The sequence below is a fragment of the Cervus elaphus genome, chromosome 33 (genome assembly GCF_910594005.1).
Source record: "Cervus elaphus chromosome 33, mCerEla1.1, whole genome shotgun sequence".
Lineage (NCBI taxonomy): Eukaryota > Metazoa > Chordata > Mammalia > Artiodactyla > Cervidae > Cervus > Cervus elaphus.
In genome coordinates this window covers 70,273,193-70,298,375 of record NC_057847.1, presented here as the reverse complement: position 1 = coordinate 70,298,375, position 25,183 = coordinate 70,273,193, and the positions used below count along the sequence as shown (strand labels likewise).

The 25,183-nt window shown below is 45.7% G+C and overlaps 1 protein-coding gene across 2 annotated transcripts in view; it reads left to right on the top strand.

Moving 5' to 3' along the window:
• CCDC93 (coiled-coil domain containing 93) overlaps positions 1 to 25,183 on the top strand; it is a 104,634-nt gene that overhangs the window by 68,001 nt on the left and 11,450 nt on the right. For both annotated transcript variants that reach the window (XM_043894062.1, XM_043894063.1), the window contains 9 exons: positions 3,206 to 3,322; positions 7,216 to 7,278; positions 15,110 to 15,183; positions 15,989 to 16,070; positions 16,920 to 16,991; positions 18,212 to 18,265; positions 20,115 to 20,177; positions 22,833 to 22,941; positions 24,900 to 24,982. In XM_043894062.1, the coding sequence (XP_043749997.1) occupies positions 3,206 to 3,322; positions 7,216 to 7,278; positions 15,110 to 15,183; positions 15,989 to 16,070; positions 16,920 to 16,991; positions 18,212 to 18,265; positions 20,115 to 20,177; positions 22,833 to 22,941; positions 24,900 to 24,982 (717 nt within the window). The remainder of the gene's footprint in view (positions 1 to 3,205; positions 3,323 to 7,215; positions 7,279 to 15,109; positions 15,184 to 15,988; positions 16,071 to 16,919; positions 16,992 to 18,211; positions 18,266 to 20,114; positions 20,178 to 22,832; positions 22,942 to 24,899; positions 24,983 to 25,183) is intronic.

The window sequence follows — 25,183 nt, the reverse complement described above, 5'->3', positions numbered from 1 at the left end:
CATGGACTGTAGGCCTTCAGGCTTTTCCATCCATGGAGTTTTCCAGGCAAGAATACTGGAGTGGGTTGCCACTTCCTTCTCCAGGGGATCCCTGACCCAAGAGTCGAACCCCTGATCCTGCGTCTCCTGCCTTGTCAGGTGGGTTCGTCATTACCGAGCCACCTGTGAAGCCCAGGATATAACTTGTTGGTCCCTTATTGGACTGGAACCTGGTGGTCTGGAGTCGACGATGAGAGAGTGAAAGAAGGAAAGAGGCTAACATTCCCTGGGTTATGCAGCCGGCTTGCACGCTCCAGGGAATCAGCCAGAAATAGATATATAGAGAGAGAGAAAGAAAGACACAGGGACCCAAGCTCTGATGAAGCAAAGGTGTTTTAATCAGCATGGTGTGGGCATACATACTGTCTTACAAGGTAGTTATTCTCAGCAAAGATAAAGATTAAAATTCCAGACTTACAAAACACAAGGTGCTCCCTATTAAAGAGAGAAGAGGGTACTTATCACCATAATGAGAAACTAACAAAGGAAATACCTGGATTCCTCAGCCCCAGGAAAGGCATGCCTCTCCTCCTAATTCCTGAATATTCAGGAATTAATAAGGACCAAAGGATTCCTGACAGATCCAGAACAGCACACCGGAAGCCCCTTGTTAAATGCTTCCTGACAGTAATTAATTATAATTATGTTTCTGACAAGTGGCTTGAAAATCGAGAAGTAGTGCTCTTTCCTTCCCCCCCCTTTTTTCTTTTTTTTTCTTTTAATTTTTTTTCTCCCATTTATCTTTATTAGTTGGAGGCTAATTACTTTACAGTATTGTAGTGGTTTTTGCCATACATTGACATGAATCAGCCGTGGATTTACATGTGTTCCCCATCCTGAACCCCCCTCCCACCTCCCTCCCCATCCCATCCCTCTGGGTCATCCCAGTGCACCAGCCCCAAGCACTTGTCTCATGCATCCAACCTGGACTGGCGATCTATTTCACACTTGATAAAATACATGTTTCGATGCTGTTCTCTCAGATCATCCCACCCTCACATTCTCCCATAGAGTCCAAAAGTCTGTTCTATACATCTGTGTCTCTTTTTCTGTCTTGCATATAGGGTTATCGTTACCATCTTTCTAAATTCTATATATATGCGTTAGTATACTGTATTGGTGTTTATTTTTCTGGCTTACTTCACTCTGTATAATGGGCTCCAGTTTCATCCATCTCATTAGAACTGATTCAAATGTATTCTTTTTAATGGCTGAGTAATATTCCATTGTGTATATGTACCTCAGCTTTCTTATCCATTCGTCTGCTGATGGGCATCTAGGTTGCTTCCATGTCCTGGCTATTATAAACAGTGCTGCGATGAACATTGGGGTACATGTGTCTCTTTTCAGATCTGGTTTCCTTGGTGTGTATGCCTAGGAGTGGGGTGGTGCTGGGAAAACTGGTCAACCACTTGTAAAAGAATGAAACTAGAACACTTTCTAACACCATACACAAAAATACTCTCAAAATGGACTAAAGATCTAAATGTAAGACCAGAAACTATAAAACTCCTAGAGGAGAACATAGGCAAAACACTCTCCGACATAAATCACAGCAAGATCCTCTATGACCCACCTCCCAGAATATTGGAAATAAAAGCAAAAATAAATGAGACCTAATGAAACTTAAAAGCTTTTGCACAACAAAGGAAACTATAAGCAAGGTGAAAAGACAGCCTTCAGAATGGGAGAAAATAATAGCAAATGAAGAAACAGACAAAGGATTAATCCCCCCTTTTTTTATACTCTCAAATAATTTTCAGAAATAGTTCTTCTTCCCTAGACTACAGGTGGTAAATATCTTGATGTGCCCAAAGTTACATTTTTAAAAGTTAACTCCAATTCGAAGAAATTCAGATAAGCTGGAGTATGTTATTTGACATTTCCCAAAAATTTCAGGTGTCAGGGCTAGCTGTGTTGTAATACCAAATGCTTATTTTTTCTGTTTCCTTTACGGCCTCCCAGCTCACAAGATGGAAAATTATTTTCTTGCCATTTTAGGCAGTCACATCCTGCCGGTTGTCTCCCACCTCCAGAGTTGTTAAGCAGCAAAAACACTCATCATCTGTTAATGGTGCCTCTGAATTATTCAGGGAAATTCTTAACCAATATAAACAGTAACTATAACAATTCCTAAACAATTCCTCCTTTTCACATTTCTGTCTCTTCCCCATAACTTTCAAATTCATGATCACTGTTAAAACATGCAGGGAGAATCAAATATTCAAATAGTTTTGTTGCACTTGAGCTTCAGACCAGTGATTAGATTGGAATTGGGATGTTTCCAGTAAAGAAGGCAGTGTGGCTATAATGGGTGTTCATTGGCAGGTAAGTGAAGCTGTCTAGTCTGTGATCACCCGAGACAGGTTTTAAGGACTCCTGTTGGAAAAGGGTCATCTTTCTTGTTTATTCTTCCTGGGGCTTCCCTCTGGGGTCTTGAGGCAAGTGTTTGTTTTCATCATCTGCGCCAAGCTGCTTCCTTGTTTGCAGGGTTTCTTGGTATTGTTGCTACATTCATCTCATCATCCCAACCAGAAGTCTCTCCCTTCCTCCCCTCCAGTCCTGACAGTCTCTATGTCCTGTCCAGCTCTTCTTCTGCATCCTCTTATCATTTTACACAGTTTCAGGATCTTTCTCCTGGTCTCTCTCAGCAACACTCACCCCTTTCAAATCTATCCTCTGTGAACACCAGAAGAACAGAAATAATAAATGGTCCCATGGATGGGGGAATACTTTCAAATGCGGTTTCTTTTCATTATAAGTGCTACTGAATGGTTAAATTCTTTAACCATATACTTATAATACTTTGATGAAAGTGAATCAGTTCATCATTTTTGATAGCTCCAGAATAATCTCAAGTAGATATTAAGATGACTATGTTTTTCTTCATATTTGAGATCCTATTACTTATGTAATTATCAGCCTAACCCATTATATATCCCTGCGCTTCTGCACATGCTGTTTGCTTTGCCAGAAATGTAGATTCTCTCGATATGGCCTTTGGTCATTGTGTCACAGTCTTCTCTGGAGTGAGTTTTACACAGTTTTACACAGGACCCCAGTTGTGGCCATCTGCCCAGCAGTGTTCCTCCCAGATGAGGCAGGCTGATTAGCCCACTGAGGTGGGCTAATTAAATCCTTTGGTTCTTCTGTTTGTTTCCCACAGCAGTCTGAACTGTCAGCTGAAGAAAGTCCAGAAAAGTTAGGAACCTCCCAACTACATCGGCGAAAAGTCATTTCCTTGAACAAGCAGATTCTGCAGAAGACCAAACAACTGGAAGAGGTTGGTGTTTTCTTTTCATAATTGCATTCAAGTAAAATAAAGCCATTCTTCAAGAAGGGAGAAACTAGCAAAGGAGTCAAGATCTCTGTGTCAGAAAGATCAAAGGAGGCTGTAGAACAGGGGATCGATGCAATCTGGCCTTTGCATAGTCCAGCCTCCACCTGTTTTGTAAATGCGTGCATGCATGCCAATCACTCAGTCATGTCCAACTCTTTGCGACTCTATGAATGGTAGCCTGCCAGTCTCCTCTGTCCATGGAATTTTCCAGGCAAGAATACTGGAGTGGGTTGTTGCCATTTCCTACATCAGGGATCTTCCCAACTCAGGGATTGAACCTGTGTCTCCTGCATTGGCAGGCAAATTCTTTACCACTGAGCCACCTGGGAAGCCTGTTTTTGTAAATATTAATAGTTTTATTGAAATATATGCATATGCATTTGTTTACATATTTTCTGTGGCTACTTTTCAAGCTTCAGTGGGAGAATTGAGACTACAAAACCTAAAATATTTTTCCACCTGGTCTTTACAGAGAACATTTCCCAGCCTCTGTTCTAAAAGAAGATCACAGGGCAAGAAGAACATTAATTGATTCACACAGATTAGCTGAGCACCACTGTGCTGAGCACTGAAATAGGCCATGGTGGTGAAAGAACAACAAGTTATGGTCTCTGCTCTCAGGGTCTGGAGGTAGTGATGGAGAGACATACGCCATCATTCTTTTCTGTCTCTATCAATCTAAATGCTTCAGCCGCCTTTTTTTAGATTATAGGGATAATCCAAGTTCCCTGTAAATAAACCAGCTACTATGGGACTGTATGAAGATAAAAATGAGACTCTCCTGGTACTCGTCCAGTCCCACTCCTTAAAGCAACCCACTTTTCTAGGCTTTACAAGCTCTTAAATATGCTCATTCAGCTGGGTAAGGGGGGTTGTTTGGTTATGAAAACTGCGTTTGGTTTTCACTTATTTTACCACATAATAGTAATGGTAATGGAGAAGGAAATGGCAACCCACTCCAGTGTTCTTGCCTAGAGAATCCCAGGGACGGGGGAGCCTGGTGGGCTGCTGTCTATGGGGTTGCACAGAGTCAGACACGACTGAAGCGACTTAGCAGCAGCAGTAATAGTAATGACTAAAAGGGACTTTTTTTTTAGAGTAACTACAAGGTGCTTTTCATAATTAACTCATTCAGTTCACATAACATCCTTATGAAGGAGGTACTATTATTATTCTCATTTACAAGGAACCTGAGACACAGAGAGAAGTGAAGTAGTCTTGCCTGGGGTCACACAGCTTGTTAGCGGTGGAGCCAAGACTGGAGCATATAGCTCTACCTCATTCTTTCTGATGCTGCCTAGTGTGACATAGTATATATGTGCCATGGCTTATTTAGCCTGTTCCTCTATTCATAAAGGTTTTTTCCCAAGATTTTTTTCCCCAGTTGTAAGTTTATGCTATGATGAACATCTTTGTACAGTCATATTTGTGCAAATATATAAATATTTCTGTAAAATGGATTTTAGGAAGTGAAACTGCTGGATCAAAAAATACACGCATTTTCAGTTTTTCTAGAAACTGTCAAATTATTCACCAATTATTTTACTAATTTACACTTCTACACAGAATAGTATGTGAGAAAATCCAGACTTTTTAAATCCAAGATGATCTGTAAGGTCGTGTAGATCGAAGGCGACTGGGATACACCTGCAGCTTTAGTGGGAGCCACAGAGTCTTAGCCCACAGAGAGATGGGAGGAGAGTACGATGAGGGAAGGAATGAAGAACATCTCGTGGCCCAACAGGGGGATGTGCTGTAAAGGCAGAGAACAGGAAGGCAGCTAGTAGCTAACTGATAAGAAACCTGAGATTGAGGAAGGAGGAACCGAAGGAGGTGTTAACCGGTGGGCCAAGTGTTGGGGGGTCAGTATAGGGGTTCATGAGGAATAAGAAGATGGGAGTGGGAGAATCATGGAAGACTTCAGCAAGACAAAGACTTAGCTAAGCTACTGGGATAGTTCCTGTTAGAGAAAAGATGAAGGAAGCTCTTATTAGTTTAGTTAATTAAAGAGAAGAGAAAAATCTTCCCTTTAGCAAGTTCCTACTTCCCTGCCAGGATCCAGCCTCCATGGGTATTTGTTGGTGAAGCCTTCCTTGATGACCAAGCTGACTCTTTCCTTGGCTTCCCCAGGCCTGTCTCTGACCAAGCTCTTCTCATACTTTAATCCTCAGCTTACTAGTTTAGCAACTTGAGGGGCAAGGTTTGTGCTGTGTTCTTTGTCTTCTACCGTACACCTCATTTGAGCAGAGCCTCAGGTAAATGTCAGATGGTGGGTGGGTACAAGGTTGGGGGGTGGTACAGGAAGGTGGGTGAAACAGGTGGGAAATGGAAGGATCTCCTCCTGGAGCTTCAAGAGTTAAACCATTAGGATTTCAGGAGAAAAACAAACTTTCTCCAGAAATACTCTCATCCACCAGTGATACCAATAGTTTAATAGGAGTCTTCAGTGCGCAGATGGCTCCCTTTGCAAAGTGAGAGGCCAAAGCTCCCAGCTTTCCTGACGTTTATCTTTTCTGCCCTCTGCTTGTGGTGACTTCCTGAGAGGCCTGGCTGGAAACACGTCAGTCATGAAGACTGGTAACTCGAAGCATGATTTAGGAGTAATGATGACGTAGGTGATGTAATTCTAATTACATCTGTAGGTGATGTAATTCCAATAGGTCGCTTACAGGCTCAAACATGGGCCAAGTTGAAAATTCCCTGGAAGTCCAGTGGATAGGACTCTTTGCTCTATCTTCTGGGGCCTGGGTTCAATCCCAAGTTGGGGAACTAAGGTCTCACAAGCGGTATGGCACAGTCAGTAAATAAATGAATATATACTTTTTAATGGGCTGAGTTATTTTGAAATAATTGTTGAGACATAAGATATAATTTCTCATTGTTAATTTGTATGCAGGTAACAAATGAAGTGTCTGATTAGTCTAACTGTGGTTTTCTACCACATCCCCTTTTCAAAAGTAGAAATGTACAACCCTTTGAGCTTTGAATAGAATATTTTCAGATATCTAAAAGTTCATAGACAGCATGGGATACACCTTTTTGGTAAAGAAAAGGGAAATGACATCTTTGCGATGTAAGTTTATGATTGTATAATTTTGTGCAGTAAAAGTAATTCACCTTCTTTCTATTCATTGAAGTCCTGACTCCTTTCTCCAATCTGGCATTGTTTGCCTTCCGGTCAGATTTTATGCTAGGGCTTCCCAGGTGGCACAGTGGTAAAGAGTCCCCCTGCCAACGCAGGAGACATGAGAGATGCGGAGTCAGTCTCTGGCTTGGGAAAATCCCCTGGAGTATGAAATGGTAACTCACTCCAGTGTTCTTGCCTGGGAAATCCCGTGGACAGAGGAGCCTGGCGGGCTGCAGTTCATGGGGTCGCAAAGAGTCGCACGCTGAGCAGCTGAGCATGCACACACAAATCCTGTGTTAGATCCTTGAGTGCTTCAGTGCAGTTTGTATCCTATGAACCAGCAAGTTCATTAACTGAATTGATTGTAGCCATGTAGTAAAGTCAGACCTGAATTTGAATCTAAGCTTTATCAGTTACAAACTATGAAACTTTAGTGATTTACCCCTTCTGAATCTTTACGTTCTCATCTGTTAAATAAGAATAATGTCTTTTTCCATTGAATGTGAGAATTCTCTGTTAGGATTCATGCAGAATACCTAGTACATCACCTGACACATGGTTGGTGCTAATTGAATCTAAAATGTCCACATTTGCTCAGCTTAAATCTTTCTGAGTTTCCATTGTCTCATCTCTGAAATGTGGATACCACCAGCATCTGTGCTGTCGTGAGAATCAAATGAGAGCAGATGTCTTTATCTTTCATTTACAGCTGCAGGCAAGTCGTACTGACTTACAAGCCAAATATGAAGGAAAAAAGAAAACCCTGACCGAGGTGAGCAGATTTCCTTCCTCCATGGGTCTTGTTGGGAATTGTTTGACACTCACATCATCAGTCCGTGTGGAGGGGTCACGATCTCTTTCTCAGGGCTCAGGTCCATCTGGACAAAGGACAGTCACACAGTAGCATGTCTCTAGCCATGTTTATCCATGCTACCATGTTCTAAACCATCAGGGTCTTGGGTGGAGGGGAAGATTGTTGTGAGCTGCAAGGGTCAGGAAAGCTTCCTGAGGACAGAGGGCCTGACAAGCAGGGTGGCCACGTGAAAGAACACAGAAGATCATTCAGGGTAAATGACCCCTGCTCCCCAAGCCACAGGCTGGAGAAGGTAGCAGAACACTGGATTCCTGGAGAGTGAGGTTTCTTTTTGTAAAATGACAAAACTACAGAGAGTATAATTTGTTGTTTAGAATTGCCAGTGATCTCCTGGTAGAATGGGGGAGGGAATCTCTGGAGGAAAAGGGATTTGTAAGTCTGTTTTGACCCCATGATCCATTTCCTAACCCAGATTGCAATGGTGCTGTCCTCCACAGCATAGCTTATCCACCACTTCAATTACCTAGGAAACCAGGCGAGGAAAGCAAATACACGAGATGCTCTGGCATGAGGGAAGTTTAGGTCTTTCTATTTCTGTCCCTGTTTCTACAGAAAGCTAGTCCTCATCCGGGTCTGAAAAGCTCTCTTACTTGTGACTTTGGTGCTCAGGCGACAGCTGTCCCTGCGAGGTCCCCACCTAGTACTTTCTGGACCATGTGGAAACGGGACTGATCTTCAGAGACATTTCTGAAGCCAAGACAGTCGCTATTTTTTTATTTTTTAATTTCACATGAAATCGACACTTCTGAAATGGTAATTTCTCTAGCGGTGTGCAGCACTTAGTTCCCTGCCTTGTTATAAACCCGACAGAGCTTTGTAATTCTGACCTGGACTGGTCTCTTCAGTTGCTGTCAGAATGTTTGAGAAGGACAGGCATGCAGATGACAAATTAGAGGAGTTTTTTAAAATTCTTTCTAAAGATGCCCGTGTCGCATTTGGACACATCAGCTTTCTTCACTCTGTTCTGTGACTCCACTCCTTTCGATCAGATGGCAAGCTCCTTGGTGGAACCCCTGCCGCTGTCCCCGTGTGCACACTCCACAGTCCTGGCTTAAAGGGTGCCAAGTCGTAGACCCGTCTTTGTATAACAGTCTGGAAGACATTCAAGGCAGAACATCTTGATAAAATCCTAAGTGGCTGTCAAGTCACTTTTGGTATTAAACACTGAATCAAATATTTTTTGAGCTTTAATTTCCAAGCTCTTCCAAGATTCCTAGCTCTCAGTGTTTCTATTTACTTTCTAAGGGCTCATGGCTCAGACTGGGGGCAGGGCAGTGGTTTCTGCTGAGTCAGAGATCTCCACTGTGTTCTTGTATACTGGCCTTTGAAACTCAAGTAAAGGCCCTTTCATTTTGGGTGAAATTCCTCTTGGTAGATTGAATCTAGGCTGGTCTTTGGAGAGGGATCAAGCCCTGAGCCTTTGGAGTGGGAGCACTGACTCTAAGACCCTAGACTACCAGAGAACTAACCCTAGGGAGTATCAAATAGTGAGAACTCACACACAGGAAACCACTTGAATACAAGAGCCGACATCACCCAACCACAGTAGCACCCTGTGCAGGATGCCTCATCTAAACAACAAACAAAACAAAAATACAAACCATATCATCAGCTGACAGGATTACCACCTCACTCAGCCTTGCCCATCAGAGGAAAAACAAATAAAAACTCAGCACAAATCTCACCCTATACGAAGCTTACACAAACCATTGGACCAAACTTAGGAGGGCAGAAACCAAAAGAAAGAAAGAATTCAACCTTGAAGCCTGGAAAAAGAAGACCTCAAACACAATCAGTTAAAAAAAATAATAATGAAAAGGCAGAGAAACACTACCCAAATGAAGGAACAAACTAGAAACACAGAAGTCTAAATAAATGAAGAGGAAATAGACAAACTACCTGAAAAAGAATACAGAATAATGATAGTAAAGATGATCAAAAACCTTGAAAACAAATGGAGAAAATTCAAGAATCAATTAACATAGACCCAGAAGAATTAAAGAATAAACATGCAGAGACAAACAACAAAATTAATGAAATTAAAAATACTCTAGAAGGAATCAGTAGCAAAATATCTGAAGCAGAAGAACGAATCATTGAGCTGGAAGATAAAATGGTGGAAGTAACTTCTGATGGGCAGAATAAAGTAAAAAGAATGAAAGAACTGAGGATAGTCTCAGAGACCTCTGGGACAATATCACACACACCAACATTCGAATTATAGGGGTCCCAGTAGAAGAGGAGAAAAAGAAAGGGTATGAGAAAATTTTTGAAGAGATTATAGTTGAAAATTTCCCCAACATGGAAAAGGAAATAGTCAATCAAGTCCAAGAGGCACAAAGAATCCCATACAGGATAAACTCAAGTAGAAGCACTCCAAGACACATACTAATAAAACTAATAAAGACTAAACACAAAGAAAAATTATTAAAAGCAGCAAGGGATAAGGAACAAGTAACATACAAGAGAAACCCCATATGCTTAACAGCTGGTCTTCTCAGCAGAAACTCTGCAGGCCGGAAGGGAATGGCAGGATATATTTAAAGTATTGAGAGGGAAACATCTACAACCAAGATTACAGTTCCTGGCAAGGATATCATTCAAAATTGATGGAGAAATAAAAAGCTTTTCAGACAAGCAAAAGTTAAGAGAATTCAGTACCACCAAAGCAGCTTTACAACAAATGTTAAACGGGCCTGTATAGTCAAGAAATACAAGAGAAGAAAAAAGATCTACACCATCATCAAGTTGGGTTTACTCCAGAAATGCAAGGATTCTTCAATATATGCAAATCAATCAATGTGATACACTGTATTAACAATTTGAAAGATAGAAACCACATGATAATATCAATAGATGCAGAAAAAGCCTTTGACAAAATTCAGCACCCACTTATGATTAAAACTCTTCAGAAAATGGACATAGAAGAAACCTACCTTGACATAGTAAAGGCTATATATGATAAGCCTACAGCAAACGTTATTCTCAATGAAAAGCTGAAAGCATTCCCCCTAAGATCAGAAACAAGACAAGGGTGTCCACTTTCACCAGTATTATGAAACATAGTTCTGGAAGTCCTAGCAACAGCAATCAGAGAAGAAAAAGAAATAAAAGAAATCCAGATCAGAAAAGAAGAAGTAAAGCTTTCACTGTTTGCAGATGACATGATGCTGTACATAGAAAACCCTAAAAATAGTAACAAAATTGCTAGAGCTAATCAGTGAATTTAGCAAAGTTGCAGGATATAAAATCAATACACAGAAATCACTTCCATTTCTATATACTAACAATGAAAAATCAGAAAGAAATTAAGGAGTCAATCCCATTCACCATTGCAACAAAAAGAATAAAGTGTCTAGGAATAAACTTACCTAAGGAGACAAAAGAACTGTACACAGAAAATTATAAGACATTAATGAAAGAAATCAAAGATGACATAAACAGATGGAGAGATATTCCATGTTTCTTGATAGGAAGAATCAATATTGTAAAAATAACATATTACCAAATGCAATCTACAGATTCAGTGCTACCCATATCAAATTACCAAAGGCATTTTTCACAGAACTAGAACAAAAAATTTCACAGTTCGTATGGAAACACAAAAGACCCCAAATAGCCAAAGCAATCCTGAGAAAGAAGAATGGAGCTGGAGGAATCAACCTTCCTGACTTCAGATTATACTGCAAAACTACAGTCATCAAGACTGTATGGTGCTGGCAAAGAAACAGAAACATAGAGCAATGGAACAGGATGGAAAGCCCAGAAAGAAACCCTTGTACCTATGGGTACCTTATTGTTGACAAAGGAGGCAAGAATATACAATGGGGCCAAGACAGCCTCTTTAATAAATGGTGCTGGGAAAACTGGACAGCTACATGTGAAAGAACAAACTTGGGACACTTCCTAACACCATACATAAAGATAAACTCCAAATGGATTAGCTAAATGTAAGACCAGAAACTATAAAACTCTTAGAGGAAAACATAGGCAGAACAGTCGATAATATAAATCAAAGCAATATCCTCTATGCCCCACCTCCTAGAGTAATAGAAATAAAAATGAAAGTAAACAAGTGGGACCTGATTAAACTTAAAAGCTTTTGCACAGCAAAGGAAACTATAAGCAAGGTGAAAAGACAGCCCTCAGAATGGGCTGACAAAGGATTAATTTCCAAAATATACAAGCAGCTCATACAACTCAATACCAGAAAAACAAACAACCCAATCAAAAAGTGGGAAAAAGACCTAAACAGACATTTCTCCAAAGAAGACATACAGATGGCTAACAAACACATGAAAAGATGGTCAACATCACTCATTATTCAGTTCAGTTCAGTCGCTCAGTCGTGTCTGACTCTTTGCGACCCCATGAATCGCAACATGCCAGGCCTCCCTGTCCATCACCAACTCCCGGAGTTTACTCAAACCCATGTCCATTGAGTTGGTGATGCCATCCAACCATCTCATCCTCTGTCGTCCCCTTCTCCTCCTGCCCCGAGTCCGTCCCAGCATCAGGGTCTTTTTCCAATGAGTCAATTCTTCACATGAGGTGGCCAGAGTACTGGAGTTTCAGCTTCAGCATCAGTCCTTCCAATGAACACCCAGGACTGATCTCCTTTAGGATGGACTGGTTGGCTCTCCTTGCAGTCCAAGGGACTCTCAAGAGTCTTCTCCAACATCATAGTTCAAAAGCATCATGCAAATCAAAACTGCAATGAGATATCACTTCACACTGGTCAGAATGGCCATCATCAAAAAGTCTACAAACAATAAATGCTGGAGAGGATGTGGAGAAGAAGGAACGCTCTTGCACTGTTGGTGGGAATATAAATTGATACAGTCAGTCTGGAAGACAGTATGGAGATTCCTTAAAAAACTGGGAATAAAACCAGCATATGACCCAGCAATCCCACTCCTTGGCATATACCCTAAGGAAACCAAAATTGAAAGAGATACGTGTATCCCATTATTCATTGCAGCACCATTTACAATAGCTAGAACATGGAAGCAACCTAGATGCCCATTGACAAATGAATGGATAAAGAATTGAGGTACATATACACAATGGAATATTACTCAGCCATAAAAAGGAATGCACTTGAATCAGTTCTGATGAGGTGGATGAAACTAGAGCCCATTATACAGAGTGAAGTAAGTCAGAAAGAGAAATACTGTATTCTAACACATGTATACAGAATCTAGAATAATGGTACTGAAGAATTTATTCTCAGGGCAGCAATGGAGAAACGGACATAGAGAATAGACTTATGGACATGGGGAGTGGAGAGGAGAGGGTGAGATCTATGGAAAGAATAACACTGAAACTTATATTGCCATATGTAAAATAGATAGCCCGTGGAAATTTGCTCTATGGCTCGGGAAACTCAAACAGGGGCTCTGTATCAATCTAGATGGATGGCATGGGGCAGGAGATGGGAGGGAGTTTCAAAATGGAGGGGATATATATATATACCTATGGCTGATTCATGTTGAGGTTTGACAGAAAACAAAATTCTGCAAAGCAATTATCCTTCAATTAAAAAAATAAAAAAAAATTTTTTGAATCCTTGCATGTGCTAGAAAGGTGGAAGTTTCGAATCAAGCTAGTAATAGGAGATACTCTCCCCATCCTCACATGATAGTAGCAGCCAGCATTGCGATGTGCTGGCTGTGCTGTGGGCACGTCGTTTGTGTTATCCTTGAATCGTCCTGTCAACCCTGGCCGCACAACATTAATACCTCTGCTGTGCTGCTGGAGAAACTGAGGCAGAAAGGCCGTGCAGATTCCAGTGCTGGAGACCTGGCCCCATGACCTCTCAGGGAGCTTGCCATTTAGTCAGGCAGTCAAACTGATTCTTATCTAGAAAAATGGGAAGCTGTGCTGAGCAATGTAGGAAGAAGCCTGATCTGGTCAAAATACTGAAGACCCTGAATCAGTAATGAGCTCTGCCTCTGGGCCTCGGTCTCCTTATCTGTTCAAGGCAAGGACTGGGCACATGAGCTCTCTGAGCCCTTTCATGGCAGTCTGCCAGGTTTTACCTCTTTAGCAAAACCTAGTGGCACTGGAAATCAGGGACGACCTGCCTTCCCTGGAAATTTAGGAAAATAAAGCAGGGTGTGGAAGGTAGAGGGTGGATGGCAGCCCTGACATGTGGGGCAGGCGCTGTGGGCCCCTGCATCAGTGGGGGTCCCATCTAGCCTGTGCGCTTTTTAATTTCAGCAGTCACAACTTTAATTTCTTATGTGGAGGTTGATTCCTTTTTGTATATGGAGGATCCTCTCCAGCCTAAGGGCATTGACTGCGTCTGAAGTTTTCCTTAATCTACAAACTATCCGTTCAGATCAGAATCCATTTGTTGAGTTGATACCATTTTTACAGTTTTGTCTTTCTTAAAATACGTGATCATTCTTGATGGTGTGCTTGCTTGTGATTCTGAAATTTTCTGTTATCAGCTGTGTGGATTCTGTATTCATTTCATGCAGCATGCTTCACATAACTATTTTGGAGGGGGGGGGGGGTCCTACTGTTTGGTGGGGTCAGCCAGTGGTAACTGATGTTTGGGGTCAGGACGCTGCCCCTCCTCCTGAGTCTGGCCAGCTCTCTGAGAGCAGCCCTGCCTCTGGGAAACCCGCCCCAGCTCTTGGGTTAAGGGAAGCAGGCTTCACTGCACCGCCCGCTGGCTGTTCCTGACACAGACCCCAGTCCTGCCACCCAGTTCTTCCCACGCCTGCTGGATCCACACGGTGGTCCTCCACTGGCCGGTCTTATCTGCTACCATCTTTCTTGTCCCCAAGGTGCCCTCTCCTGTCATCAAACAGAATCACCCGAACTTCCCAGGACTTGAAAAAGAGGGCTTGCTGCCGCTTGTTCTCAGCTAGAACTCTTGGAAGTTCTTTAACTTTTTTTTTTTAAAATAGGTAACACATTCACATAGTGCAAAATTCAAAAAGTACAAAGGGTGTCCCCCTGTAACCCAAGCAGCTACTCTATCTAGAGGGTAACCAATCACTTGTGAATCTTTTCAGAAAATTTTTGTGCATATACAAATAACATATGGGTTCTTTAATGCATGTGTATAAAAGATGTACACGTGTATACCTTCCTTGATGCACATTGGAATCATGATTTTATATGTTTTCTTCAACTTACAGTAAATGTTAGAGATCATCATAAAAGAACTGTTTATTCTTTTTTAATAGCAGCTTAATAGTCTATTGTACGGTAGATCTACATACCTTGAAAATTAAAATCTGAGTTTCTTTAAAGTTTGCTTTTTAAAGTCTCCACTGACTCAGAGAAAGAAGGTGAAGTTTTTCAAGATAAGAGAGTTAACCCTGCCCCTGTGAGTAGCCCCAGCAGTGGTATCCTGAGATTGAAACCCAGGTCTGTCTCATGGCTGCTGCTTTTATTTACCTCTTCCCACTGAAAGGCACCTGCTGTCTTTACTTTGGCTTTCCACCCACTTGCAGCTGTGATTTAAAGGTATCACCAAGGTTTCTTTTAACTCACAGCACATGTCAGGAAGGCTGTGGTTTTGATCTTTCTGTACGGTCCCTCCAGCCCCATCCTATGCCTCTGGTCCACCTGTTTTCTCAATGCACGGCCATGTCCGGTGGGCTGGGCCACCTGTCTAGAGAGGGCTCAGGTGTGGGCCAGGAGGGGGAATGGAAGCCCTCGCCTCCTGTCCTGGCAAGTCTCCAGCAGCATGCCTCCTTCTCTCTCATAGCTCAAGGGTCACAGCGAGAAACTGGACAAAGAGCAGACAGCTCTCGAGAAGATAGAGGCCAAAGCTGATCCGAGGTAGGAGACCTCAACACGTGGCATTTATTTTCTCTGTGAGCGTGGCTGGTGGGTGGAGAACAGGGCTGAGGAGCCCAGGTCATGGCTGCTGGCGCCGTTCTGCCAGTTACTTCACCGCTGATCCTGATCCGGGGCTGCCTTCTTCCTCTTCCTCCCACGTCCCCCTGGGTCAGGAGCAGCTGTGTTTTGTATTTTGTTTTGTCTGTTTTTTCGTTTTTAGAAAGTAAGTAATACATGCAAGGTTCAAAAAGACATACACTGAAAAGTCTTCTCCCGCCCCTGCTCCCGGCTACCCGGTCCTCTCCCTTGGAGTCAACCATGGTTGCCAGGTTTTAACAGCACTGAACTTACCCTGTCCTTCAAGAATGAAAATTGTCTTTTTTTGCCAACACTGGGGTTTGGATTGTTTTTTTTTTTTAATTAATTGTCTTTAGACAATTTAAATATAAGCATTTACATTTACATTTAAAACTTTAAATGGGAATTAAAATTACAATTCTATCTGTGCTGAGTCTTCAGTAGTTGGTATCATTAAAAATATACAGTAATCTCAAAACACATTGATGTTTCTGCAGTTGATTAATTCTGGATTCTGTAACATTTGTTTGAATGTGACCTGATGGACTCAGCTTGTAGATGAATAATAATGTCTGTTAAATGGTGGTCGTTATCATTGGTGGGAAGCCCATTAGCCACTCTTGGAAGAGACAAAGGAAATTAAGAAAAAAGTTCCTTTTTCCTGGGGTCTTGGTTTCATAAAATCACAGTGGTTTGCTGAAAGTCAGTTGTTTTCTGGTCTTCTCAGCGTCCTGCAGAACCTGAGAGCCCTTGTAGCCATGAACGAGAACCTGAAAAGCCAGGAGCAGGAGTTCAAGGCACACTGTCGCGTAAGTGTTGCTCGGTGTCGTTAGATGTTAACAGAGATTCTCAGACGGTCTCCTGCCTTCCCTCTCCTCGTGCTGCTGCGGGTCCTCTCCAGGGGTGGTAGGAAGAGGAGGCTCACCAGGCAGGCACGCAGTAGTGTGCGAGAGGAGTGGAGTGATGTGATAACGTGATCGGAGGACACCAGAGATACCTTGGAGGAGTAACTCTATGTGCCAGACCCCAAGCTGAGAGCACAGTCTAACAATGTTTTCTAATTTACAGATGTATTTAAAAGAAAAGTTCTACAAAAGGCGTAGTATCTTATGAAACCAGGGCCGCCCTAAAATCCTGACATGTCTGTGTGTCACAGGGTCCAAGAGTGGGAGTGATATGTGCACGGGTGACCATGTAGGAGACGGGAAAGAGGGCTGAGTTCTGTGACTCCAGGGGAAGAGAGGCCGTTATGGCCTAGGAGCCCTCTGGAAGCTATATCTGACTTAAGCAGGTAAGGGTGGCAAGTGGAGGAGGGCTAGACGAGGCAGGGCTCCAGGCTGGAAGGTCCCAGGAAAGGTGGAGAAGAGCTGAAAAAGAGGAGGCTTGGGACTGACTCTAAGCCACTCATTCATTCCATGCCCCAGTGATTAGTACAAGCCTCACCTGCCCTTTGGGAAGAAAGACCCCTTCTGACGGAGGTATGGCTGAAAAGACGTTCCCAGGCTGAAAATCAGGGGCCTGGGGGGCAAGTTCTTTATGGACTTCTTGTCCCCACATAAACTCACAAAATGTGAAAATAAGATTCTAGATCAAGGTAAATCATGACATCTAGTTACTAGCCTGTCCAGATCTTGTAAATGTTTGTATTACTTTTAAAGGAGGAGATGGCACGGCTGCAGCAGGAAATCGAAAGCCTGAAGGCTGAGAGGGCGCCAGGCAGAGATGAAAAGGTACGGGCTGTGGAGCGGTGCTCCAGACTGCGGGGGCTGTGTGACGTCCACCAGGGAAGGGTTTCTAGAGGACTCACAAGCAGAGCCTGGTGCTGAAAGGGACCAGACTTTTTCTCAGCCGTGTCCTCTGAACACTCATTTCTCACGTGGTTTTCGTCGATATGCGTCCCTGCACTTCGTCTTCCTTCTGTGGGTTGAAGCAGCTCTGAGTATGGATGGCAGCAAGCCCGGGGCAAGCGTTAACCGGTTTACAAGCCCGGCCGCCCCTCCAGCAGGGATGCGTGTCTCCAGGAGCTCCCAGAGCTCTGGCCCCACTTTGTCCCGTCTGCCTCTCAATTGTGTGCCCGTTTGCTGATGTCGCCCGCACTCCTGCCCCGGGACATGGATGCTACAGAGAGCAGCTCACTCGAGATGTGAGGTCAGGGCTCTGGTTGCCCGGGCGCGTGCCTGGCTCAGAATACGTCCCACTGGCTCTCTGAACCTTCCAAGGAGCTGGTGTGGACAAGGATGGAAAATAAAGTCTGTTTCTCTCACCAAATGAGATTGTAGGGATCACTGGTTTGTCTTCCCTTCTCATACTCCATTCAAAGCGTCTTTGCTGAGGCTGTCTGTGATTAGCTCAGCGTATGGCCTCAGACCTCATCGACTGCACCCTCTTGCTTGGGGAAATGGGGACTTGAGGCTCAGGGGAGGGCGGGGACTGGTCCAGGCAGCCAGGGCCTTCTGCCAGGGCTGGGCCTGGGCCTGTGTGGACACTGCCCCGCGCATTAGGAGACAGGCACGGAGGTGCTGCCTCCCTGTCGTGATGGGTCCTGGCACTTCAGCCCCAGCCTTGAGGACTGGTGTGGACGGGCAGTGGGTGGTGAACTGGGGCCACCCACACTTAGACCACCCCAGCTTTCCAGCTGTTTCCAAGACTGACACTCTGAGTTCAGCTTAGCCAGCCTCTGGGCCTGTGCAGGACTCAGACTTTAAGGACGGCATTTCTCCTCTTCGCCATCACACCGCACTAGAGGGATTGGCTCGCATTCAGAAATAGAGTTTAGCTTATTAGTATGTGACTGATGGACATACCAGAACAGTTTAAAATCTAGGGCTCATGTACTGGCTGTTCCCTGTTCAGACATGATCGGCACACTTCCAGCCCGCCCCTTCCTACTTCTGGACCCTCAGCTTCTTTCCTCAGAGATGTTTTCTTTTTTTGCTTTGCCTCATTGCAGACCCTGTCTGGGGGAGAGTCACATGGTGCCTTAACCTCTGCGATGACGCACAATGTAAGTACCTGCCGGTTCTCAGGGCCAGTTCTGTCCTCTGCGGGCGTGGTGGCAGCCTTGTGTCTTCAGCAGCCTCTTACCCCTCCTTCCATCATCTCTGTGGCCATCTCCTCGTCTGCAGGCTCTCGGGGCCTGGCTCCATCTTGCACGCCCGCCCCTCGGGTGGAGCACAACTCCCCTGTGGACAGCCCTCCCATTCCGTCTCCACCCTGGCCTCCGAGCTGGGGAGGGGAAAGACCTGCGAGGGCCGCGCCTGCCGGCCCACAGGCTCCGAAGGGCCACCGTGCACAGGGAGAGCTCTGTCTGCGAGCCTGCGCTCCGAGGTCAGGGGGTGTAAGCACCAGGTAGTGGATGTTCTCAGCCTTGTGGGCAGCTCCATGCTGGTCATCAGAGTCAGTATGTAAGTGAACGGACATAGCTGTGTTCCAATAAAACTTTATTTATAAAACTAGGCACACACACACAAAAAAAAACTAGGCACAGAGGTAGGCTCAGGGGGAGGGGATATGTGTATACCTGTGGCTGATTCATGTTGAGGTTTGGCAGAAAGCAACAAAATTCTGTGGAGCAGTTGTCCTTCAATGAAAAAATAAATTAAAAAAAACTAGGCACAGGCAGATTTGGCCCAAGGGCTGTTGGATTTAGCCGCCGGGCTGTGGTTTGCCAACCCCTGTTCTGAGGTAAAGGAGTGCTTCTGGGAGAAAGGAACAGAAAAGGAAGAGGAGGAGGAAGGGAAAAGCAGGAAAGCCTCTACATTCACCTCCTTCAGGCTCCTCTTCCCTTCCTGCCCTCAGAGGCTCCCAGAGAGGGAACTGCGGGACTCCCACAGTGAAGGCTCTTGGGGTTTGCCTGCAGCTGAGCCCCACGGAGGAGCTGGCGGGGGTGTGTGTGTATGTGGGTGTCTGTCTGTGTGTGGGTGTCTGTGTCTGTGTGTCTGTGTGTGTGTCTGTATGTGTGTGTGTGTCTGTGTGTGTCTCTGTGTGTGTGTGTGTCTGTGTGTGTCTCTGTGTGTGTGTGTGTCTGTGTGTGTCTCTGTGTGTGTCTGTGTGTGTCTCTGTGTGTGTATGTGTGTGTGTGTGTGTCTGTGTGTGTGTCTATGTGTGTGTCTGTGTCTGTGTGTGTGTCTCGTGTGTGTGTGTGTCTGTGTGTGTGTGTGTAAAAACAGGGAGAGAGGCGTCTCTGATGCCTTTGTCGCTTCCTCTGGCACAGTGAGCCGTCCAGCCACGTCTCTTACCTCACTGGGTTCAGTGAGGGGCTGGTTTCTGTCTTTTAATTTAATTTTGCCCAAGAGGCCTTTCTGCAGTGGTGGAAGTGTTCTTGATCTGTGCTGTATCCAATATGGTGGCCACTGTGTGTGGTCACTGAGCATCTGAAGGTTGGCTAGGACAAGTGAGAAATTGAATATTTTTCAGTTTTAGATAATGTGAATTTAAATAGCCACATGTGCCTGGTGGCAATCACATTGGACATTGCAGCTCTGAACAGACACATAAGCAAGCCAGCATCATCTAACACAGCAACACAGAACAGCAGGCTCTTTAAATATCAGTTATCTCCTCCTCATGGTTTTTTTGTTAAGGGAAGGAAGGGCACATGGATTTAGAGGATCCTTCACTTGAGAACCCTGGATTCAGCCTGGGTCCCAGAAGAAGAAAGAGTTCTTACAAAGTGATGTGAAAGAGTGTCAAGGGTCTCACAGGATGGAGGACTCAACCCTGAACTCAACGATTTCAAAAAAGAAATTGGGAGCCTCACAGTGAAGGAGATGTATAAAAACTGTTCAACTTCAAAAGATTTCATCAAAAAAATTAAAATTTGCAGATAATTGTGGGGTTTTTTCCAATTCCAGGAAGACCTAGACAGACGGTATAACATGGAGAAAGAGAAACTTTACAAGATCCGTCTACTACAGGTGAGTAAACACGAGCTGATAAATCCATCTAATAGGTTTGCGTGTCCTATAGCAGAACAAGAGCATCTCAGTATCTAAGAGCCAGAGAGACTCGGTTTTAAGGCCACTATTTCCTCTTCTGTCTGGAGTGTAACTCTGGATTGAGGTGTTGGTTATAACACCTCACATTGGTCTGTTATTTCACCAACATCTCGCTTGACTTGATCATCACCTTTGCTGGAGAGTAGCTGTCAGCCTCATTTTCTGTATGAAGAAATTGACTCAAATCTGTTAAGTACAAGCTGCTAGAAAGTGCCGGAGGCAGGATTCAAGGTCTAATGTTCTTGTCAAGTACTTTTCTTCAAAAATTAAGTGCCCATTTTAGCTGTTAGTTGATACCCTGGGGTGGTGGTGGGGGGGGGGGTGTATTGGGTAGGGGCGGTGAGAAGGCTATCAGATATGGGAAGGTAGGCTTCAAAGTTGGCTTTAAATTCATATAGAGTCAAAATTGCATTGTAAAATCTCTTCCGTTGCCAGATTCTGGCTCATGGACACTTAAAAGCCAAGAGTTAACTTGTGTTGCACTTTGGCCCGGAACTTCTCTGCTCTCTGGGGAAGGAAGGCCAGGTTCTGGTGGGAGTGGGCAAGGGGCTGCAGGGATCAGTGCTGAAGCCCGGGCCAGGGCTGGCTCAGTGAGGGGGCATGGAAGTGAACTGGTGGCTGAGAGGCTGAGCAGCTGTATCGATGGAACCAGGGATGGGTTAGAGAAAAAAGCAGAGTCAAAGATGGTGGAGAATTTCCGACTTGGGCACTAGCATGGATCCTTGTGTTATTCGTTGAGAAAAAGCCTAAAGGAGAAAGGATAGGGCTGAGGGAATGGGACGGTGAAGAGAAAGGTTCATGAGATCTCTGTGGGGCATTTAAAGGTTAGGGTACTGCACCAAGTAGGAATAATCTGGGCTGGAGGTCTGGGTGTCAGCGCTGTGTAGGTGGTGGTGGAGGCTGTGAAGAGGGGAAGGAGGACTCCACCAGTGAGGCTGGAGGCCCAGCGGGCAGCTCGAGGCCCAGGGAAACAGGAGTCTGAGGTCTCCTGGCCGCTGAGCAGAGGGCTCGGGGGAGACAAGGTTCAGCGTTGCCAGAAGTCGAGAGAGCTGGAGGCTGAGAATTGCCACAGGCACAGAGAAGTCTGTGTGACCTTGGCGAGAGTATTTCCAGTGGGTGTTTGGAGCAGCCAGCGGCCGTGGGTTGAAGGGTGGCTTGTGGGGAGGGGAGTCGAGACGTCAGAGTCCCTTGAGTACTTGGTTTTCGGTTTCCTTTTTTCTTTCTTTCTTTTCTTCTTTTGTGGCTGTCCTGGGTTTTCATGGTGGTGCATGGGCTCTAGTTGCAGTTCAAGGGCCTGGTTGCCCCATGGCTTGTGGGTCTTAGTTCCTCAACCAGGAATCAAAGCCACATCCCTTGTATTGGAAGGCGGATTCTTAAGGACTGGGCCACAGAGAAGTCCCTGATCAGGGTTTAAGGAAGGGCCTTAAAGGAATAAGGGACTTCAACATATTTAAATACCAGTAAAAAGAAACCAGTAGAAAAGGAGAGATTAAAAATGCAGTGAAAAGAATGAATGGTTGTATCTATAGATTCCTGGTGGGGGGGTGGGTGAAGCATAGGTGTCAGAGCCCAAGCACCTGTGGGGAATATAGCCTTGGCCAAAAGGAGAAATAGATCTGTCCCTCTGCTCTAGCTCAAGCCACAGACCTGGTTTTGGTTTGGTCACCAGAGCTGATAGTGGGTTTTGCACCCACATGAATCAGAGGTCCCTGTCTGCCACTGTGATAAAGTGGCTGGGAGAGGGCAACACTGAGGCTGTGAGTGTGTTGGGGAGCTGAACCCCTTCTCCGGTGCTGCCCACAGGAGACTCCCCACCTCGGAGCCCGAGGTCTCCCCTGCACCGTCACGGCTCTGCCTCCCAGAAGCAGTCAGGAGCAGTTTGACTGATAGAGCCCAGTTCATTTCGTGGGAAGGGGGAGATGCCAGAAAGATGCTTTAGGAGCTTTTCAGGCAGGCTCAGGGATTCGGAAGTTGTATGGAGCAGCAGGGTGGCATCAGTCTCTCGTCATCTGGGGAGCGCTTCTGGTACCCGCCTGGCTCTGGGGAATCAGCTGCTCCAGAGTCCTTGGGGGCCTGGTGGGCTGGCCAGGGGTACCGTCCCATTCAGAATCTTCCTTCTGGATCTGTTAATTTGATGCCTCCTGTGGCTCCAGTTGAGGGGCTTCTCAGGTGACGGTAGTAGTAAAGAACCCGTCTGCCAGTGCAGGAGACTAAGAGATGCGGGTTCGATCCCTGGGTTGGGAAGATCCCCTAGAGGAGGGCATGGCAACCCACTCCAGTAGTCTTGCCTGGAGAATCCCAAGGATAGAGGAGTCGGGGGGGATACAGTCCACAGGGTTGCAAAGAGTCAGACACGACTGAAGCGACTTAGCACACACGTACACAGGTGGCCCCAGCTCACAGCCACGCCTTCTCTCTCTGTTGCCCGTGGGAGTCGGGGTCGGAGCAGCTGGTGGTGTGTGCCTGCATCCCAGGGCTGGTTTGCAGGCACAGTGTGAGTGGGGGCAATATTTTGTGGGAACAGATAAGGCCTTTCATCAAACAGTGTTGTCTCCCCATCTCTTTTGCATTTAGGCTCGAAGGAATCGAGAAATAGCAATTTTGCATCGCAAGATTGATGAAGTGCCCAGCCGAGCCGAGCTAATACAGTATCAGAAGAGATTTATTGAACTCTACCGTCAGAGTAGGTGCATCGACCACATACGCTCCTGAGGCTGGCCCTGGGAGGGGCAGGGGCGAGGGGCTCTGACCCACTGTAGCATGGTGTTTGTGTCCATGGAAGCCAGCCCTGGAAAGGGGTTTAGCTCATCATCAGGCCCACTCATTCCACGTAGCCCAGAATCCCAGGCACAACACTGTGGAGCCCTGACTCCCTCTCCCTGATTGAGCTCTTAGAGTAATGCTTTCAGCCCACCCTCATCTGCATTGGCCATCGGGCTCCACTTTCCAACGTCACACGGAACCTTGTGACCCCAGCATCTCTAGATCAGTCCTCACTCATTGTCCTTATTCTCTGTGAACCTTCTTCTAATGTGATCCTTGCCTTTAACAGCGTTGTGTTCATTCAAGACTGGGTATCCCTCAACCTAAATCAGGGATCACATCTCATCAGGCTCAGAGTGACCCTCAAAGCTGTCATTGCCTTTTTCTTCACAGTGCTTCTGCCATATCTCTTCTTCCTTATATCATAACCCAGTAACCATTAACTGGTGTGCAACTCCTTCTCTGAATCCCTCTCATCCACTCATCCAGTCGTATCACTTCTCTCCTGTGACAAATGCTCACAAGCCCCCTAGCCTGAAGGAAAGCTTTCTCATTCTCTCCAGGACCTTCCTCAGTCTAGGTGGCCTGCCCGGAGGCCTCATTCCTGCTCTCGGTCCTCCTCTTCCTCCCCAGGCCACACACTGCTCTTCAGCACACCATGAATGTTGACATCCTCGGCCTTGACTCCCCCTGTTACCTGCATCTGGGACCCTTTCTCCATTCTGTTAGACAGAACCCTTCAAGGACCTCCTCACTTACCCTCAGTAAACAGTTCCTGGACCATCGCCCCTTCCCTAGGCTCCATTCTTGCATGTCTCCTGGGCACCTCAGACTCGGCAGGTACAAGACTTTGCCTCCCTCCCATCTTCCCCCTCACTCACCGTGATCGCTTTGGAGCCCAGCTAGACCCCCTGTCTTCTCTGACCCATGCTGCTCTGCCAGTTCTGTTTCTGAGTAGTATCATGTCCATTTCTTCTGGACTCCTGCTATAGCCACCTTCTCCTCACTCCTGCCTGAGAGCTCTTTCTCACATAAATTTCATCATTTTACACTCTTGCTTTAAAAGCCTTAATATTTCATAGCTCCCTGTAACTGGATGGACAGTCTTCAGAATCCTGATCAGAGTCCTGCCTCGTCTGGGCCAGCTGGGCCCCTGCAGTCCCTGTGTCCCTCACCCCTGTGAGCTGGTCTGCAGGTCCAGGAGGCCAGGGCCCTGCAGTTCCCACTTGGGAAACTCCCAGTCTTCTCTAAAGTGCACCCAGTTTTCCCTTGAGATCTTGGCCTCCCAGCCATCCTTCCCAGTTCCAGCTGGAGCGCTGTCCCTGCTCAGAGCACATGTGCTTCCTTTTATGTTTTACCCCCCACCCAGATGTTTCAGCCCTCACATTTAATTCAGATGATCAGGGTAGGTGTCAACAATGGCAGTTTCTCAGCAGAAAATAGTTTCTTCCCTAAGTCAAATCTTTCCCCCTAAGCACGAGGTTTACAAAAGTGAGCCGACTGTGGCTCCTGCTCATGAGGAGTCTGGAAGGGAAGGGAGCCACACAGACAGGAAGAGTCGGCATGGGGCTGCTTCATCCCTGCCCCCTTTCTCCTGGGACCCTCACTTGGAGGACTTCAGGACAACGCCCCATCCCGCACGCTGGCAGGGAGCGTCCTCTAGCGCCTGTCCTGGCAGGGCTGTCACGGCTGCCACATGCTGTCCGCCCACAGCAGCCCCCCACACACGGCCTGTGTGTCCCATGGGGCTTCCTCACAAATAATTGAGTGCACGCCGGCCCGGCAGGTCCCAGTCCTGCAGGCCTCAGCAGGGATAGGGCACGTAGGGTCACTGACACGTTTTCTCACCGTGTGCTCGCTCATTTCTCTGCATTACAGTTTCAGCAGTGCACAAAGAAACCAAGCAGTTCTTCACTTTATATAACACCCTGGACGACAAAAAGGTTTATCTGGAGAAAGAGGTAAGCGCCCTTATAGAAAGCAGACGACATAGAGGAGTTTGTGTCTTGTGCCCCGCGCTGGGTGCACGGTCAGGAAGTGCACAATTCCTCGGGGCCGTCACCCTGCAGAGTGGGCGGGTTTTATGGTGCCCTGCGAGAGGCACCATCACAAAAAGAAACAACTGGAAGCACAAGAGTTACGTATGGAGAAGGATCTGGAGT